Source organism: Panthera tigris, chromosome A1 (genome assembly GCF_018350195.1).
Source record: "Panthera tigris isolate Pti1 chromosome A1, P.tigris_Pti1_mat1.1, whole genome shotgun sequence".
NCBI lineage: Eukaryota > Metazoa > Chordata > Mammalia > Carnivora > Felidae > Panthera > Panthera tigris.
The window spans coordinates 86,502,152-86,522,437 of NC_056660.1; the positions used below are offsets into that span (position 1 = coordinate 86,502,152).

Consider the following 20,286-nt stretch of genomic DNA (forward strand, 5'->3'; position numbering starts at 1 on the left):
TTGGCCATCTGGATATCTTCTTTGGAAGTGCCTATTCATGTCTTTTGCCCATTTCTTCACTGGATTATTTGTTTCTTGGGTGTTGAGTTTGATAAGTTCTTTATAGATTTTGGATACTAACACTTTATCTGACATGTCGTTTGCAAATATCTTCTCCCATTCCATAGGTTGCCTTTTAGTTTTGTTGATTGTTTCCTTCACTGTGCAAAATCTTTTTTTTTTTTTTTTTTGATGAGGTCCCAATAGCTCAGTTTTGCTTTTGTTTTCCTTGCCTCCAGAGACGTGTTGAGTAAGAATGCTGGGCTGAGGTCAAAGAGGTTTTTGCCTGCTTTCTCTTCTAGGATTTTGATGGCTTCCTGTCTTACATTTAGGTCTTTCATCATTTTTGAGTTTATTTTTGTGTATGGTATAAGAAAATGGTCTAGGTTCATTTTTCTGCATGTTGCTGTTCAGTTCTCCCAGCACCATTTGCTGAAGAGACTATCTTTATTCCATTAGATATTCTTTCCTGATTTGTCAAAGATTAGTTGGCCATACATTTGTGGGTGCATTTCTGGGCTCTCTATTCTGTTCCACGGATCTGAGTGTCTGTTTTTGTGCCTCTACCATATTTTTTTTCATGATTACAGCTTTGTAATATATCTTGAATGGATGTACAAATATATTTTTTTAAGTTCATACTACCCAAAGCAATCTACACATTTAATGCAATCCCTACAAAATACCAATAGCATTTTTCACAGAGCTAGGACAGACCTATGGTACCACAAAAGACCCTGAATAGTCAAAGCAAACTTGAAAAAGAAAAGCAAAGATGGAGGCATCAAGATTCTGGACTTCAAGCTGTATATACACACAGATATATAATATATATACATACACGCACAAATAGGAATATTACTCAGCCATTAGGAAGAACGAAATCTTGCCATTTGCAATGAATGACTTGTATGGTGCTAGACTTATTATGCTAAGAAAAATAAGTCAGTCAGAGAAAGACAAATACTATATGATTTCAATTATATGTGGAATTTAAGAAAGAAAACAGATGAATATGGCAGAAAGAAGAAAAAGGAGAGAGCAAGATAAATCATAAAAAAGACTTTTAACTATAAAGGACAAACCGAGGGTTGCTGGAGGACAAGCAGATGGGAGATGAGCTAAATGCGTGATGGTCATTAAAGAGGGCACTTGTTGTGATGACCACTGGGTGTTATATGTAAATGATGAATCACTGAATTCTACTCCTGAAACCAAAAACAACAACAGCAACAACAAAAACAATAAAACAATATTCACCACGCTGTTCATTAGATCCTCAGAACTTAATAATCTAATAACTAAAAGTTTGTACCCTTTGAGTAGTATCTCCCCATTTTTCCCACTCCCTAGCCCCTAACAACCTTCATTTTATTATCTGCTTCTATGAGTTTGAATTCCTTCCTTCCTTCCTTTACCTCTCATTTTCTTTCTTTCTTTCTTTCTTTCTTTCTTTCTTTCTTTCTTTTTCTTTTTTTCTTTCTTTCCTCTTCCCTTTTTCATTTCCACATGTAGATGACATTATACAGTATTTTTTCTCTCTGTATGACTTATTTCACTTAGCATAACACCCTCCGGTTTCACCAATGTTGTTTCAAATGGCAGGATTTCATTTTTATGGCTGAATAACATTCCATTATATATTTCTATATCCACATTTTCTTTATCTATTCACCCTCCAATAGACACAGGTTATTTCCATATTTTGGCTACTGTGAATAATGTTACAATGAACATGGAAAACCAGGTACATAAAAAGGGGGCTTAACACCATTCGTCATTAGGAATTGCAAATAAAAACCATAATAAGATAGCACTTCACACCTGCTGGAATCTTTATTTTCAAAAAGATAAGAGATAACAAAAATAAGTGAGAATGTGGAAAAAAGGAACTTATGTGCATTGTTAGTAGGACTCTAAATTGATACAGATACTGTGGAAAACAGTATGGATGTTCCTCAGCATCCACAGTTTAAATCTCAATTAATTCCATAGATCATGATCAGTTAAGCAAAGCAACAGTAAAAAAAATAATAATAACCAAGTCAAATAGCATCCTGCTTTTGTTTTTCCCAAACCAGCAAGCTGCTCTAATGTATCTGTGGTATTAGAAAAGTTTCTTTTCTATTTCTGTAAGTAGACTGAATGATACTCAGATGCTAACCTGTGTTTCAGCAAAGATGGTGGACAATAATAGGATGTGTATTTGTGGGTGTATGTGTATGTGAATGTGTGCAGCCATGCACACAGGTATCATGAGTCTTTGCCTAAGTAAAATTTGTCTTCTCAAATTGTCTGGAAGGGATGTAAGAACTCACATGCTAGCCTGAGAGGTGCCCTTTGTGACATTGTTTCTGTATTGCTTGCTTAAATGAGAGTTTTAGAATTTGTCAGAGCTAACTAACATGAGGGTATAAGCTTTCAGCTATAGGATTCATAAGTTCTGGTGGTGTAATATACAACACAGTGATTGTAGCTAAAAATCCTGTTATATACTTGCAATGTGCTAAAATGGGCACCTGGGTAGCTCAGTCAGTTGAGCATCTGACTCTTGATTTCAGCTCAGGTCATGATCTCATAGTCATGAGAACAAGCCCCATGTTGGGCACTGTCCTGAGTGTGGAACCTGCTTAATATTCTCTCTCTCTCTTCCTCTGTTCCTCTCTCCCACTCCCACTCACTCTCTCTCTCTTTCCGGAAAAGAAAAAAAAAAGGAATGTGCTAAAAGAATAAGTCTATGTTCTCACCACACACAGGGGGGAAAAAAGGCAAAAATGTGTGGTGATGGATAGGTTAATTATCTTAATTAAGGGAATCATTTTGCAATGCATACATATGTAAAAATATTGCTATGCACACCTTAAATATATACATTTTTCAATCATGTCTCAATAAAACAGAAAAAAAGTGAACTTTTTCCTCTTAAGGCATTGACCATTGTTCTGAACTTTCAGAATTGAAAAATCACAGTGCTATGGACTGAATTATGTCCCCCTCCCATTCATATTTTGAAGGCTTGATTCCAGTACCTTAGAATGCATATTGGAATATAGAATCCTGAAAGCAGTAATTAACTTGAAATAAGGCCAATAGGGTGGGTAGTAATCCAAAATGACTGGTGTTATAAAGAGATTTGGACACGCAGACACCAGAAATGCACACATAGAGGGGAAAAAAAAAAGCATATCAAGACACAAAAAGGTGTTACCATCTACAAGCCAAGGAGAGATGTCTCAGGAGAAACCAACCCTGATGGAACCTTGATCTTTATAGAACCGTATCCTCCAGAACAGTGAGAAATAAATTCCTGTTGCTTTAAATACTCATTTTTTTCATATTTTGTTCTATCAACATTAGCAAATTAATGCATATGTTCCCATCACAGTTTGCCACACACATATTAACTCACTAACACAAACACAAGGAAAGAAAAATTAAAAGTGCATTTCTTTCACTGTAGATGGGAGTTACACTGGAGATCGGGGGCGGGGGGACACAATTCAGTCCATAACACCACCCAAACAAAGATTCAGTAGAGGCAGTTAGCTACATAAATCTGAAGTTTGGCGTAGAAGGGCTGGTCACAGATATAATTTGGAAAGTCTTCAGGATTTAGTTAGTATTTGAAGGGATTACACTAGGTCCCTAAGGAAGTGCATGAAATATAAAAGAAACATCACTTAGAAGTGCAAGCTTATGTGCAGTCCTTGCTCTACCCTTTAATAGCCATTTGACCTTTAGCAAGCCCATTCAAAGCCCCAGGGGCCCCATTTCTAAGGTGGCATTCATAATAGCCCTTTACAGAGTTAAATTAGGAGTAATCTGGATAATTCAGGGATAATTCAAAAATCAGATAAATTTATTTTGGATGTAAAATGACTCATATTGGAGTAAATCATGTCAATTGCATATTCCAATGACTATATTCCTGTGTTATATCAAAAGCATTATATACTCCTAAACAGAATAGACCCAGAATCATTCATTCATTGATTAATAATAATAATAATAATAATAATGTATATGTATTGGATGCTGTCATATCAAGGCATATATTAGGATAAGGCACAATGTAATAGTAACTAGGGTAAATATAGCCCTTACCTTCACAGAATTTAAAAATTTAGAATTATATTCTGCAAATCTTTTAATATACATATCAAAAAATGGAAGGCAAGTAATTTAAGAGGCTAGACTAATAGCCAGAACTGGTTAGTTGAAGTGCAATGTGCAAATCCAGTCTTGACAAATTTCAAAGGCCAAATTCTTAGTAATTATGCTTACCCAAATGTTTACACAAACTGAAGAGTAAATTAATCATGGTTCAGTTGGGGACCAGTGCTAGAGAAATAAGAAATACTATCCAGTGAAATTATTCCATAATATATGTAAAAGTGTATTGCTATCAGCTAAAGACATTGAAGACAGGAGAATTGCAGAACAATGTACTTTATGAATATAGATACAAAAATCTTCAAAGAAAATAGCAAATTAAATCTTGCAGAGAAACTGAAAACACTATATGCCAAGTCAGATTTATTACAGGAATGCAAAGATGATTCAACATACAAAAATCAATTCATGTAATTTAAGAAGGAAACTGCTTCAACATAATAAGGTAATATGTTTTTAAAGACTCACGGCTATGGGGCATCTGGGTGGCTTAGTTGGTTGAGCATAGAACGTCAGCTCAGGTCATGATCTCACAGTTCATGAGTTCAAGCCCCACATCAGGCTTGCTACTGTCAGCACAGAGCCTGCTTCAGATCCTCTGTCCCCCCATCTGCCCCTCTCCTGCTCACCCTCTCTCTCTCTCAAAAATAAATAAATATTTAAATAAAGTAAAGTAAAGTAAAAATAAAAACCCACAGCTAACATCATACTCAATTGTGAAAACCCAAGATTACTCCTAAATTCAGGAACAAGTCAATGGTGTCCACTTTATCATCTCTATTCAACATTGTGTTGAAGTTCTAGCCTCAGTATTTAGGCAAACAAGAGAGATAAAAGACTTCCAAAATGAAAATTGAGAAGTAAAATGATCTCTACTCACAAATGGCATGATTTTTAATGTGTACAATGCTGAAGAATCCACAAAATTATTAAAGTTAATAAAGGAATTCATTAAAGTTGCAAGATACTTGATCAAACACAAAATGCAGTTGTATTTTTGTACACTATCAATAAACAATTCCAAAAGGAACTTAACAGAATAATTCTATCTACAACATCATGGGAGAAAAAAGATACTTAGGAATAAATTTAAGGATATTTAAGACTGAAAACAACAAACTATTAATGAAAAGAATTGAAGACCTAAACAAATAGAAAGGCATCCATGTCTATGAATGGAAAGACCTAATATCACTAAGATGGCAATATCTCCCAAAGTGATCTATGGGTTTAATGCAATGCCTATCAAAATACCAATGTTTTCTCTTGTCATTGCTGCAAAAATAGAAAAGCCAATTATCAAATTCATATTGAATTACAAAGGACCCAGAATAGCCAAAACAACATTGGAAAAAAAATAACAAATTTGGAGACCTCACATTTTCCAATTTCAAAACTCACTACAGAGCTATAGTAATCAAAAGTGTGGTATTTACATAACTATATACATGTAGACCAATGGTACAGAAATAAACTCATAGATCTATGGCAACTGATTTTAGATAATGGTGCCAAGACCACTCAATGGGAAAAGAACGGTTCCTTCAACAAATAGTGCTGGAACAACTGGATAAATATCTGTTTAAATAATGAAGTTGAATCCCTATCGTATGCCATATTTAAACATGAATAATAAATAAGTAAGTAAGTAAATAAATAAGGATAAATGACCTAATTATAAGAGCTAAAATTATAAAATTCTTGGAAGAAAATACAGAAGAACCACTTCATGACTTGATTTGGCAATGGTTTCCTAAATATGACACCCTAAACATAAGAAGCAAAAGCAAAAATAGACAATTGGACTTCATAAGGAAAAAAAATTATCAAAACACACTACAAAAAGAGTGGGGAAAAAAAGCGGCAACACAGAAGAAAATATGTGCATATCATGTATCTGACATAAGCAGAATATATAAATAACTCTTAACAACAAAAAGACACAAGTAATGCAGTTAAAAGTGGACAAAGGATCTGAATAAAACTGTTCTAAAAAAGATAAAGTCACCAAAAGTACATAAATAGATGCACAATATCATCAATCTTTAGGGTATGGAAATAAAAAACACAATGGAATCTGATTTCACACCCACAGGATTATTACAAAAAAAATGTTTAAGTGGAAAATAAAAAGTATTTGCAAAAATGTGGAGAAATTGGAACATACAGTGCAGTGCTTGTAGGAATGTAAATGGTGCAGTCACTGTAAAATGTTTGGCAGTTCTCCAATAAGTTAAACACAGAATGATCATATGACCCAGGGGTTCCACTCCTAGCTGCACACCTGAAATAACTGAAAAAAGACATTCAAACAAAATTTGCAGAGAAATGTTCACAAAAGCTCTATTCACAATAGCCAAAAGTAGAAACAGCCAAAATATCCATCAACAAATATATCCAATGTTCATCGGTAGATGAATAGGTAAATATAATATGGTGAAGTCACACAATGATCATATTCATTCAGCTATCAGAACAAATGAAATACTGATATATGCTACAATGTGGATAAACCTTGAAAACATTATGCTAAATGAAAGAATCCAAACACAAAAAGCCATAAAATACCTGATTTCATTTATGTGGAATATTCAATATAGGCAGATTCTTAAAGACAGAAATCAGTTTAGTGGTTGCCAGAGCCTAGAGAGAGAAAGCAAATGAACAGTAACATCTGGGGTGACAAAAAAGTTCTGGAACTAGATGTTGGTGATAGTTGCACTATTTTGTGAATGCACTCAATTTCACTGATTTGTATATTTCAAAAATTGTTACGACAGTAAATTTATATGTTGTATGCATTTTAATACAATAAAAAATAATCTCATTTTTAAAGAAAAGATGTTAGCTCATTGCTGTGGTATACACAAATGATTATACAATTAAATTTAAAAAAAAAATCTATAGCAGCATGTACTAAAATTACTGTAATAAGAAAATATTCAGACTCTCTCCTCCACTGCATGATAAATCTTTGTGTAGAGAGAGTTCATTCTTATGTTCTTATAAACAATGTTTGGCAGTATAAAAACAAAATAATGTTTTATTCATAAAAGTAATCAATTATTTTGATTACAATGAAATTGTAATTATTCAGTAGGGAAAAAAAATCCCCAAAGTTTCTTTCCTTCCAGTTTCACTCCCCTGACATATACATCACCCTCTGTCTCCCTCCTCAATGCTCCAGAGGATAAAATGAATGTCTCATGATTATACAGGTTTTATGACACACTTGGTCCTTTGAGGGTCGGCATGTATATCCCATTCTGGAAACACTGTGAGCCATCCTCATTTCTTTGCTAACAGTTTTCGTAGGGAAAAAAAAAGTGCTTCTAATTTCAACCTATGCTGATTTTAAAACTCAAGAATGTGTTTTTAGACATGCATTTAAATAGAATCTAACATGTCTGCCATCAATGAGTTGGAGATTTACAATATTTTAGGGCTTCTCAAATCCCATGGCTATTTTCCTACTTTTTAATGCCACATCCACTGAATTTATGGACTTTATCCATCTTTGAAGTAAAATACTCCCCATTATACAACATTTCCAATCTCCATACAGGGAGATGCTGCTGTTAGATCACCATCAGTAAGTGACATTCTTGGCTTTGTTTATTTGTTTGTTTGCTTGTTTGTTTATGGTATTTAAGGTGAACCAGTGTCACAGAGTTTCTGTCAATTCCAGTTAAGATTGATGAACACTGATCTATTTCAATAATCTGACTTGCTCTTCTTGAGGTCTTTGGTATTTTAGCAGGTTATCTACATCCAGGAGTAGAGTTTGTGACTGCATAATTGGCTCAAAACTTGAACTCAAAACATTTTCATAACTGTCTCTATGCTACCTTTCTTTGTCATAATGTCAAAGACTTTGGGCAGGGATCACATTTTCAAGAATTATTATTTATTGTGACTGTTTTGGTGAATCTCTGTGAATGAACAAACCTTCTCCTCTACTTGGAATGCTATTTTTGTACTAAGAATCTGAAAGTCTCTGGTGTAGCTGCAGTACTAGCACTGAGCAGCTATGGAACTTTGGGTAAATCATTGAAAAGTTCTAGAAATAGATCAGGTCACCATAAAGGTCTCTACTTCCTCAAAAATTCTACTGAACTGTTATGTCGTGACTGACCTTATGGCCACCATCTCTGGTGATGTTCATACATTTTCTTCATATGTGAGTCCATGTGCTTTCCCCATCCCCACAGAGGGTAAGCTAATATCCACAGGCAACAATGTAGTTTTCTGTTTTGCCCCTTACTTTTGCATGTCCCCATGCTCACCCAAGATGACTTCTGTAGGGGATAATCACTCTATTGTATCACGGTTCAGTTGCACACATCTGTCCTCATTCACTTCTCTTTCATATCCATATTATGAAGCCATCTATGCTCTCACAACTCTCAATGTTTCCCCAGTTTGAAGGGGGTCCAAATCCATCTTCCAGATGCTTTTACAGAGCATCAGTTCTATACTGATCTACTATATAACAATCAGATAATTGTCTCCTAATGTTGGCTGAGTGTCCTCCACATTGGTACAGCTTCTGCTCATACATTTTTGCAAATGGCTGAAGCTCTCTGAGCCCCATTTTTATATATTCATGATGGAAACTGTGTATGTATTTTTTTAAATATGTGAATGAACATATGTGTTTAAGTTTATTTTCCTTGGTTAACCTCCAGTTTTAGAGATGAGTTTAGAGTTTTAAAACCCCTTGGGATTTTAAAAGAGATGACAATTGAGTTTATAGCTGTTCTGTTCTTCACACCTGGATGGATTGTAGTTATAATGAATTTATTCTTCCTTGTAAAAGACAAGGAAGAAAAATATTAATGCTTTTTTTTAAAGAAGGACCTCAGAACTTTTCGTGGACATCTGAAGCAGACTGGAATTGTCCATTTTTCTCTATGTGGATTTCTGACTTCCCACATTCTCCCTGCTAAGTCATGGTTTATTCTCTTCCACCTGTGTAAGAAGAGGGACTAATCTGGGTCAATAGTTCTTTCCTGAAAACACTGCTGTGAGATTACACTGAAGATTCCTTAATTATGCCTTTATATCATTCTGGTACTTCCTCCATCATGACCATAAACATATTCTAATGACCTGTTTCACAATTTTTCATTCAATTACTATTGATTAAGGGATTTTCATAAGCCACACACTGAGCTAGGCACTGGGGACCCAGAAGCAAAATAAACAGAGTCATGAGTCCATGGAATTTATACTCTAGCTGAGTTAGACAGGCACAAACATAATAAATTAGAATAGCATATTTGTTCTATGGTGATAAGTAATACAAATAAAAATAAAGCAATAAAGGAAGAGAAGGGAGCTGGGAGGGTTTTCAGTATTAAATTACACCTTTGCTTCATTGTATGGAAGGGCTGAATCACTATCTTGTACACTTGAAACTAATATTACACTATAGGTTAACTGATTGGAATTTAAATAAAAACTTAAAAAAATATAAGACATTTACCTCAATGGAAGATGACTTTTGAAAAACAACCTGAAGAGGGTGATAAAGCAAGCCTGTGGATGGATGTCTTGGGAGAAAGACACTGCAAGCCTTACTCAAAGAAAATGAGGGTGTTAAGCAGTGGAGACATATGATCACATTGTATCTTAACATAATCTTCTGGCCTCTGTGTTCAGAATGCCCTGAAGGGAACTAATGAGAAAAGCAGGGAGGCAAGTTTAGATACTAGATCAATAATTCAGGTGATAAATGATGGCAGCATAGTCCAGGGGTGTAGCAGTAAGGCTACAAGAAATGATGAGAACCTGAATTTTATGATAAAGCAAAAATTTGTTAATTGTGGGATTTAGGAAAAAGAGAAATGTCACGATGGATTTTATTTGGCCATTAACTGAGAGAGGGAATGGCAAGGGAACAATTTTAATGCCTCTGCGGTGTTTCATCACATGAAATACCATCTGGTACTCAAGAAAAACCTGATCACTAAACACAGTTGACTCCAGATGTTGTTACTGTAAGCAATATTTCAATAAAATAACCAGGGTAAAGATTTTTGTATCAATGTCCATTTTCCCCTAGGTTATGCATATTTTCATGTCTTTCCAAACTAGCCTTCAGGAAGATGATGTAACATCATCCACAGAGCAGTTGAGTAGATGGTTTCAAGAACAATGGATATAAAATTATGCCTAAAGTTTGCTAGCTGACAGAATCATTTTATACCTCATATCCTGTGCCCCCCACTCACTGCAGGTGGTCTTTTAGTCTTACTTCTGGCTGCATGTGATGATGGGAATAGCCAATGCAAGTTCTCCAGAAGTCTTTGTCCTCCTGGGCTTCTCTGCACGACCCTCACTGGAATCTATCCTCTTCATCATTGCCTTAGGGTTTTATGTGGTGTCTATCTTGGACAATGGCATCATCATTCTGGTTTCCTGCATAGATGTGCACCTCCACACTCCTATGTATTTCTTCCTTGCCAATCTCTCCTTCCTGGACATTAGCTTTACCACAAGCATTGTCCCACAACTCCTGGTCAACCTCTGGGGACCACAGAAAACCATAAGCTCTGTAGGGTGTATGGTCCAGTTCTACATCTCTCACTGGCTGGGGGCCACTGAATGTGTCCTCCTGGCAGTCATGTCCTATGATCGCTATGTCGCCATTTGTAGGCCACTACATTATACTGTCATCATGCATCCACAGCTTTGTCTCAGCTTGGCCTTTGCTTCCTGGCTTGGGGGTCTGACTACAAGCATAGTGGGCTCCACACTCACTATGCTTCTGCCATTGTGTGGAAACAATCGCATTGACCACTTCTTCTGTGAGATGCCCCTCATTATGCAACTTGCTTGTGTGGATACCAGCCTCAATGAGGTGGAGATGTATGTGGCCAGCTTTATCTTTGTTGTCTTGCCTCTGGGTCTCATCCTGGTTTCATATGGCCACATTGCCTGGGCTGTAATGAAGATCAGGTCAGCAGAAGGACGGAGAAAGGCCTTCAACACCTGCTCTTCCCATGTGGCAGTTGTGACTCTATTTTATGGGAGCATCATCTTTATGTATCTCCAGCCAGCCAAGAGTAACTCTCATGAACAGGGTAAGTTCATAGCCCTCTTCTATACTGTTGTCACCCCGATGCTGAACCCCCTGATTTACACACTCAGAAACAAAGATGTGAAGAAGGCTCTCAGGCACATTGCATCAGAGAATTGCTGTGGCTTTGCAGGATCATTGGGGCATATTAGAGATGTGAGTAACTTGTGAGAAGTAAGAAAAAAATTAAAGATAACAAAATTGATTGGGGACACAGGATATTTGGGATGTAGCTTCTATTCCAATATTTCTTGAGTTCAAGGTAGGTGACAATCTGATATGAATGTGTTCATACATCATTTTCAGGCTAAGAGAAAGTATTTTCTGTTTTAATTTTTTGTTAATAATCCTATTGTTTTGTTAGTTGCTTATGTTGTTATATATATGTAATATATATGCTAATTGTCATATTGTTAATTGCTTGTATAGTTATATATATTCATTGTTATTTTTTTAATTGCTTTTAGTAATTGCCTTTGGAGATGACTAATCTGTGTGAACTGTTTTACATTTTTTCCTAATATTTGAAACAAATCCACAAGTTAAATATTATGAATTTCATAAAGGTTAGGCAATTACAACACTACTAAGATTTTATGCTGAGATTTAACTCTAGATCTATCTATCCATGGACATGCTTACCATTTTGTCTATAACCCGTAACCACACAATAAGAAATATATAGGAATTTGGTCTTTGTGCCTGGTGGTACAAAGCTTCTGGGACCATTGGAATTTCTTGAGTGATTTGGATGAGAGGTACGTCTTTTGTTATTCATAATGAGTCCATTTCACACATTTTCTCTATCCATTTAGTCGAACTACCTTTAGTCTGACCATTGGGAAAACTTCCTTTTACTATCATATTTTAGGACATTCACAGGGACTGTCCTTTTCACTCTGCTGCTTGTATAAGATGTTGTTACAGCTGTAAAAATGGTACATGCTTTTCCTTTCTTTGTGAATGGCTAAATATTGTACAACTTTTATGGGCTTTTAGGTAGGGGAAGAGAAGCAAGAAAGGGCAGAGACACATGATAATGTTAGTCCATGAGTCGCGAAGGGAGCAATGGAGTGCATTAACATTTTTAAATTTTATTTAGTACCAAAAAATGAAAAAGAAAAAATGAAGGAAAATAATTTTTAAAGTATTATATAAAAATTTTCAATATCTGAAGAAAAAAAACTTTAATCTGAATATTAACTTTCCCTGACTACTCGGAAAGATGAATGAAAATCCTCCAAAGTTTAAAGGCAGTTATTTTCCTTTGCCTGCTTGTGGTTGTGATCAAGCTCAGTAGATAACGTTTTACAGATTCATAATATAACAGCAAGGAAGGGGCAGGAGGACTCTCTGGTCTCCCCATTTCCCCAAACATGCAGTATCTTCCTGACCTCAAGTATAGGTCTAACTTAGGACAGCAGTGCATATTCTCATCAATTTATTCAGAGAAAGCTGAGCACAGAGGTCGTCCCAAAACCATGAAGCACAGCACTGGGCTCTGTTCTGCTCTTCTCTCAAGCCCTGTCTTGTACAGAGGATAATAATAAACATTACTCATATTTTCCTCTACTTTCCTTAAGTGCCTGGGCTGATGGGTCATTTACTATCCCAAATGTTACCTAAATGCTTAACATGAAATTAAGACATCCTGTCTGGAATTCAAGAAGATATGCTCAAAGTGTGATTGCGCCTCATATTGATGTCCAAAATAACTGAAATTAGCACCAAATATTTCACACACTTTCTGGCCCCATGTCCGTAGAACTTGGGGAAGCCTCCAACAGAGCTATTCTGAGGCAGTGCAGCCTGCCTGAGGAGAAGTGAGGAAAGGTCTCCCTATTTAGGAAGAGTGAATGCCTATCCTATTTGAGTATATGTCCTATAGTCACAGTAACAGTAGAAAAGATGTTTACATGCTATATTGGAAAGCCAACCACCTACTTTTGCGTATTGAACCCCTTTTCTGCCCAATACATCAGACCTTCTAGATTCCATCGTAACTCTAGTCGCTCCTGCCGCTCTTGCTGCAACCATTTGCACAATCTTTGATAGCTTCTCAAAGAAGCAGAGAGGTCCAGGATCACCCCACTTCCTGTCTGGGTCTCCTTCCATACTGTTTGCTGTGAAGATCATGCTGAAGTTAAGCTTGCACAGCCTTGAAATGAAGACACACTGACCACAAGAACAAGAGGTGATTGAGATGTGATTCCCCTTCATCCCTCAGGGAATTGATCGGAGATGTATTTTGTGTGGGTGTTTTTCTCACACCAGCCAATTCTCTAACACCAGCTGGGTGTTACAATTTAATTCAATTTGTATAATATCTACCTAGAGATAGCATCAGACCCCCAGGTGAAGGACTCAGTCGCACAAGACTACCCTCACTTTAGAGGCCAAATGCAAATTCAATTGGTCACCTGTGCTTCTGAGCAACCGGCTATAAATCAGAGGCTCCCACATCTCCCTTCTAAGGTTTGATTACTTTACTAGAGTGGCTGAGAGAACTCAGAACAGTTTCTTAATAGATTACTGATATATTTCAAAGGATATTAAGGGATACAAATAAAGAGCCAGATTAAGTGATACATGGGGGGAGGTCTGGAAGTGTCCCAAGCACAGTTTTTGTACACATGGAAGTTGGAGTGCATCACCCTAACAGCACACGGATGGTTCTTGTTCACCAACCCAAAAGCTCCCCAAGCCCCTTACTTTTGAGTTCTTATGGAGTCTTCTTTACCTAGGCTTTACTGATGAAACTATTGGCCATTAGTGATTGATTCAACTTCTACCCACTCTCTCCACCCCAGATGTTGGGGAAGTTGTGAGGGCTGAAAGTTCCAATTTTCTAATCACATAAGTGAATCCCCTGGAAACAACCTTGATCTGGTGTTTATCAAGAGATTTTCCAAAATCTCTTCATTGAGCTTCATTATCATGAGCTCAATGAGCTTCATTGAGCTTCATTATCATGAGCTCAAGTGTGGTTGAAAGGATTTTTTTTTAATAAATAACAAATGACAGCCATTTAACCTTTATTTCTGTAAAGCTACTTCAGGAATCGAAGGGGAAAAAAACAATATTATAATGAAAGATTATTGCTCTAATCACTGAGGAAATTACAGGGGTTTGGGGAATTACATGCCAGGAAACGTGGACCATAGACCAAGACTAATATATATATTTCAACATCACAATACCACAATTTCATGCAGCTCTCTGGCCCCCACAGGACTGAGCACCAGTCATGCTTGGTCATAGCCAAATCCATCTTTGCCCTTGCCCTGCATCTCTGTTCTTAGAGATCATAGCCCAATTGCACTGGGCATGGCCTCTGCCTTGGGGGCATCCAGACTAAGGCTATTTCCTAAATTTCAGCACACACCAATTTTTCTTCCAGCTTGGAACAGAGCAATGGATGAAGTGTCAGAAGCCATATGGTATCAAAAATTTGAAGGTTAAAAACTATGAGAACACTCAATATGGCAAGCTCCTCATTCCAAGAGAAGAAACCAAAAGTTGAGAAACCTAACCAGAGAAGAGCAGGCTCAGGGCTTCCTGGCAATTTTGGTCACTGACAATATCACAGATATATTTTCATATCAATATATGTTGTGCACGTGCATACTGAAAACATCATTACCAAGGGCATTTTTCCATCTCCACCATTACAAATGAGACTACATTCAATCCATATGTATCAAAATCCCTGAAAATTTGACTACTAGTTCTAGATGATGGATCTTAGAATACTGAAGCAAATGATGTTCATATGTTTATATTTTATGGACATCTTTAAATTATCCTTCAGAAACGATAAATTTATACTTTTACCAATTTAAGAAAGGCATGTAATCTCACAATTTTACTAATACTGGATTCTGTAGACCATTTCAGTCTTTGCTTGTCAGTCTTACTATTATCATTTGATAAAGAGTGAGGTTTTTAATGTCTATTTATTTTTGATAGAGAGGAAGAGAGACAGGGTGGGGGGAGAGGTAGAGAGAGACAGAAACAGAGACAGAAAATCAGAAGCAGGCTCTGCACTACCACCACAGAACCCAATGCAGGGCTCAAACCACAAACCATGAAATCATGACCTGAGCTGAAGCTGGACGCCTATGCGGCTGAGCCACCCAGGCACCCCAATCAAGAGTGAGTTTTAACACCTTCTAAAATGTTTTAGGACTATTTGTATTTCTTCATTAACTTCTTTTCTCTTCTGTTCTCTCCTTTCTTTCTTTCTTTCTTTCTTTCTTTCTTTCTTTCTTTCTTCTTCCTTTCCTTTCTTTCTTTTTCTTTCTTTCTTTCTTTCTTTCTCTCTCTCTTTCTTTCTTTCTTTTTCTTCTTCTTCTTCTTCTTCTTCTTCTTCTTCTTTTTACTTTTGTTGTATGAATTTATTCCCCTATGTCACCACATAAGCAGTGAATATTTTTTCCCAGTGAAGTATTTATCCTTTTGCTATTTTTGTTTTGTTTTGTAGTACAAAACTTTTAATTTTTATGTATTAAACTCTGTCAATTATGCGTGGGTGCCATCTTGTGTTCATTATTTCATTAAATTAAATGAATTATTATTATTTGAACATATTTTATGTATGTGGCCTGTCTGGAGCTGCAAGACCAAAGAAATGATGTCACTGCTTATAAGAGATCTACACAGTCACCAAATAAGAAAGCCAATAGCAAATGTAGGTGAAGAAAAGGACCAATGATCCAGTGGGATGAACTCAGAGGAGGTAACAGGAGATCTGGGAGCTGCCATATGAGCTCTCCCTGATGAAATAAGGGAGTGAGACACACAACATGGGTGTAGAATAAATCACAAGAGGAAGGAGAGCAAAGGGTTTAGCAGAGGAAAAGCTTTATATGGAAAGGTCTGGTGTGGAAAGAGTGGTGGGAAGGTATTTCTGACACATCCTAGAGTTCCAGGTAACTAAGGGCCCTAGAGACTCAAGATAAATGTCGTCTTGTGTTTTCAGACTTTGGGAAAGGACATGATTTTTATAGCTTGGTTCTTGAAATTATACTTAGAGATTTTGTTTACCTTGTTGTTTTATGATTTTCTATTCTATGTTTAGCTTTTAAATCCATTCCATCTGCAATGACTGGGTATGTGAGACAGAAAGAAAGAAAGGATGAAATTTAATATTTCCAAATGTTTAGTCAATAGTCCCCAAACAATTCATTTCATTAGTTACATTTTAACCATTGTCCTGAAATTATACCTTTTCCATATACTAAATGTCCTATGTATATACATTTATTTGGAGAATAAAAATTCTGTGCATGTAATATTTAATAATTTCTGTATGAGTAACCCACTTTTAGTAACTGCGGCTTTATAGGACATTTTATCATCTAGTTGATAAAGGCATGGATAATATTTGTTTCTTCCAGTTTAGAATTTTCACGGCTGTTATAATGTTTGCTTTAGCAGATTAAATGCCACAAGTTCCCTTCCTACTGATCCCAAGAATATCTTATTGCCACTTTGATTGGTATTGTGGTACATTATAAATTAATTTCAGGAGAATTCACTTTTTTTTGAGAACTAAGACCACTGTGTGCATAATGAAAACAGTCATGGAGTACAGAATTTGGGAAAATGGCATGAGGTCAGGTCATACTTGCTGTGGAACCTAGCTTTTTAGTGACTGTGTGTTCTCAGTTAAAAACCCACATTTTGAGCACTGTTCTCTTCACCATATACATACATACCACATCTTCTTTACCCATTCATCAGTCAAGGGACATTTCGGCTCTCTCCGTACTTTGAATATTGTTCATAATGCTGCTATAAACATTGGTGTGCATGAACCCCATTGAATCTGTATTTTGTATCATTTGGGTAAATACCTTATGGTGCAATTGCTGGATTGTAGGGTACTTCTATATTTAGTTTCTTGAGGAACCTCTATACTATTCTCCAGATTGACTGCACCAGTTTGCATTTCCACCAATAGTGCAAAGTGTCCCTGTTTCTCCATATCCTTCTCAACATCTGTTGTTTCTGGTGTTGTTTATTTTAGCAATTCCAAAATGTGTTAGGTGGTATCTCATCGTGGTTTTTATTTGTATTAACTTGGTGATGAGTAATGTTGAGCAAATTTTTCGTGTGTCTGTTTGCCATCTGGGTGTCTTCTTTGGAAAAGTGTTCATGTCTTCTGCCCATTTCTTAACTGAATTATTTGGATTTGGGGTTTGAGTTTGATAAGTTCTTTATAGATTTTTGATATGATCCCTTTATCTGATGTGTCATTTGCAAACGTCTTCTCCCATTCTGTAGGCTGATTTTTAATTTAGTAGACGGTTTCCTTCAATATGTATATGCTTTTTATTTTGATGAAGTCCAAATAGTTCATGTTTGCTTTTGTTTCCCTTGCTTTCAGCAACATGTCTAGGAAGAAGTTAAACCAACTGACATTAATTAGGTTGCTGCCTTTGTTCTCCTCTAGGATTTTGATAGTTTCCTGTCTTACATTTAGATCTTCCATTATTTTTTTAATTTATTTTTATATATGGTGTAAGAAAGCGGTCCAGTTTCATTCTTCAACATAATGCCATCCAGTTTTCCCAACACTATTTGTTGAAGAGACTGTCTTGTCTCATTGAATATTCTTGCCTGTTTTGTCAAAGCTGAGTTTATCATATAGTTGTGGGTCAAGTTTTGGGTTTTCAATTCTGTCTCATTGATCTATGTATCTGTTTTGTGCCAGTACCACACTATCTTGATGACTACAGTTTTGTAATATAGCTTGAAATCCGGAATCATGATGCCTCTAGTTTTTTGTTTTTGTTTTTGTTTTTCAGGACTGCTTTGGTTATTCAGGGACTTTTCTAGTTTTATACAAATTTTAGGATTGTTTGTTCTAGCTCTGTGAGAAATGCTGGTGTTATTTTGATAGGGATTACATTAAATGTGTGTATTATTTGGGTAGTATAGATATTTTAGCAACATTCAATCTTCCAATCCAAGACCATGTAATGCTTTTCTATTTCTTTGTGTTCTCTTCAATTTCTTTCATAAGTGTTCTACAGTTTCCAGAGTACAGATCTTTTACCTCTTAGTTAGATTTATTCCTAGTTATCTTACTGTTTCTGGTGCAATTACAAAAAGGATTGAGTCCTTGAATTCTTTTTTTTTTCAATATATGAAATTTATTGTCAAATTGGTTTCCATACAACACCCAGTGCTCATCCCAAAAGGTGCCCTCCTCAATACCCATCACCCACCCTCCACCCTCCCACCCCCCTCAACCCTCAGTTTGTTCTCAGCTTTTAAGAGTCTCTTATGCTTTGGCTCTCTCCCACTCTACCTCTTTTTTTTTCCTTCCCCTCCCCCATGGGTTTCTCTTAAGTTTCTCAGAATCCACATAAGAGTGAAAACATATGGTATCTGTCTTTCTCTGTATGGCTTATTTCACTTAGCATCACACTCTTCAGTTCCATCCATATAGCCTTTGCTACAAAGGGCCATATTTCGTTCTTTCTCATTGACATGTAATACTCCATTGTGTATATAAACCACAATTTTTTTATCCATTCATCAGTTGATGGACATGAAGTCTCTCCATAATTGGCTATTGTTGAGAGTGCTGCTATAAACATTGGGGTACAAGTGCCCCTATACATCAGTACTCCTATAATCCTTGGGTAAATTCCTAGCAGTGCTAATGCTGGGTCATAGGGTAGATATATTTTTAATTTTCTGAGGAACCTCCACACTGTTTTCCAGAGTGGCTGCACTAATTTGCATTCCCACCAACAGTGCAAGAGGGTTCCCGTTTCTCCACATCCTCTTCAGCATCTACAGTCTCCTGATTTGTTCATTTTGGCCACTCTGACTAGCGTGAGGTGATATCTGAGTGTGGTTTTGATTTGTATTTCCCTGATGAGGAGCGACGTTAAGCATCTTTTCATGTGCCTGTTGGCCATCCGGATGTCTTCTTTAGAGAAGTGTCTATTCATGTTTTCTGCCCATTTCTTCACTGGATTGTTTGTTTTTCGGGTGTGGAGTTTGGTGAGCTCTTTATAGATTTTGGATACTAGCCCTTTGTGCGATATGTCATTTGCAAATATCTTTTCCCATTCCTTTGGTTGCCTTTTAGTTTTGTTGGTTGTTTCCTTTGCTGTGCATAAGCTTTTTATCTTCATAAGGTCCCAGTAGTTCATTTTTGCTTTTAATTCCCTTGCCTTTGAGGATGTGTCAAGTAAGAAATTGCTACGGTTGATGTCAGAGGTCTTTTCCTGCTTTCTCCTCTAGGGTTTTGATGGTTTCCTGTCTCCCATTCAGGCCCTTTATCCATTTTGAGTTTATTGTTGTGAATGGTGTGAGAAAGTGGTCTAGTTTCAACCTTCTGCATGTTGCTGTCCAGTTCTCCCAGCACCATTTGTTAAAGAGACTATCTTTTTGCCATTGGATATTCTTTCCTGCTTTGTCAAAGATAAGTTGGCCATACGTTTGTGGGTCTAGTTCTGGGGTTTCTATTCTATTCCATTGGTCTATGTGTCTGTTTTGTGCCAATACCATGCTTTCTTGATGATGACAGCTTTGTAGTAGAGGCTGAAGTCTGGGATTGTGATGCCTCCCACTTTGGTCTTCTTCTTCAAATTACTTTGGCTATTCGGGTCCTTTTGTGGTTCCATATGAATTTTAGGATTTCTTGTTCTAGTTTCGAGAAGAATGCTGGTGCAATTTTCATTGGGATTGCATTGAATGTGTAGATATTTGGGTAGTATTGACATTTTGACAACATTTATTCTTCCAATCCATGAGCATGGAATATTTTTCCATTTCTTTAATATGTTCTTCAATTTTTTCATAAGCTTTCTATAGTTTTCAGCGTACAGATCTTTTACATCTTTGGTTAGGTTTATTCCTAGGTATTTTATGCTTCTTGGTGCAATTGTGAATGGGATCAGTTTCTTTATTTGTCTTTCTGTTGCTTCATCATTAGTGTATAAGAATGCAACTGATTTCTGTACATT

The 20,286-nt window shown here is 36.4% G+C and overlaps 2 protein-coding genes across 4 annotated transcripts in view; one reads left to right on the forward strand and one right to left on the reverse strand.

Annotated features, from left to right (window-relative positions):
• The window catches only part of GCSAML (germinal center associated signaling and motility like), a 62,241-nt gene extending 51,743 nt beyond the window's left edge, over nt 1–10,498 (reverse strand). Inside the window, exon 1 of the mRNA XM_042958537.1 lies at nt 10,424–10,498. Coding sequence (XP_042814471.1) covers nt 10,424–10,428 — 5 coding nt within the window. The 5' untranslated portion in view covers nt 10,429–10,498. The remainder of the gene's footprint in view (nt 1–10,423) is intronic.
• Nucleotides 10,428–14,863, forward strand: LOC102955129 (olfactory receptor 2C3). 3 transcript variants are annotated; one of them, XR_006208371.1, is made up of 3 exons: nt 10,428–11,300; nt 13,352–13,490; nt 14,697–14,733. XR_006208371.1 is itself a non-coding variant. In XM_042958519.1 (3 exons), the coding sequence occupies exons 1-2, from the start codon at nt 10,487–10,489 to the stop codon at nt 13,473–13,475; spliced, it is 1,011 nt and encodes a 336-aa protein (XP_042814453.1). In that variant the 5' UTR covers nt 10,428–10,486; the 3' UTR covers nt 13,476–13,490; nt 14,697–14,733. The 3 variants fall into 3 exon arrangements, 2 of the variants coding, with proteins under 2 accessions (XP_042814453.1, XP_007085052.2); XM_042958519.1 differs by having other exon boundaries at nt 13,279–13,490; XM_007084990.2 differs by lacking the exon at nt 13,352–13,490 and having other exon boundaries at nt 14,697–14,863.
• Nucleotides 14,864–20,286: the final 5,423 nt, after the last annotated feature.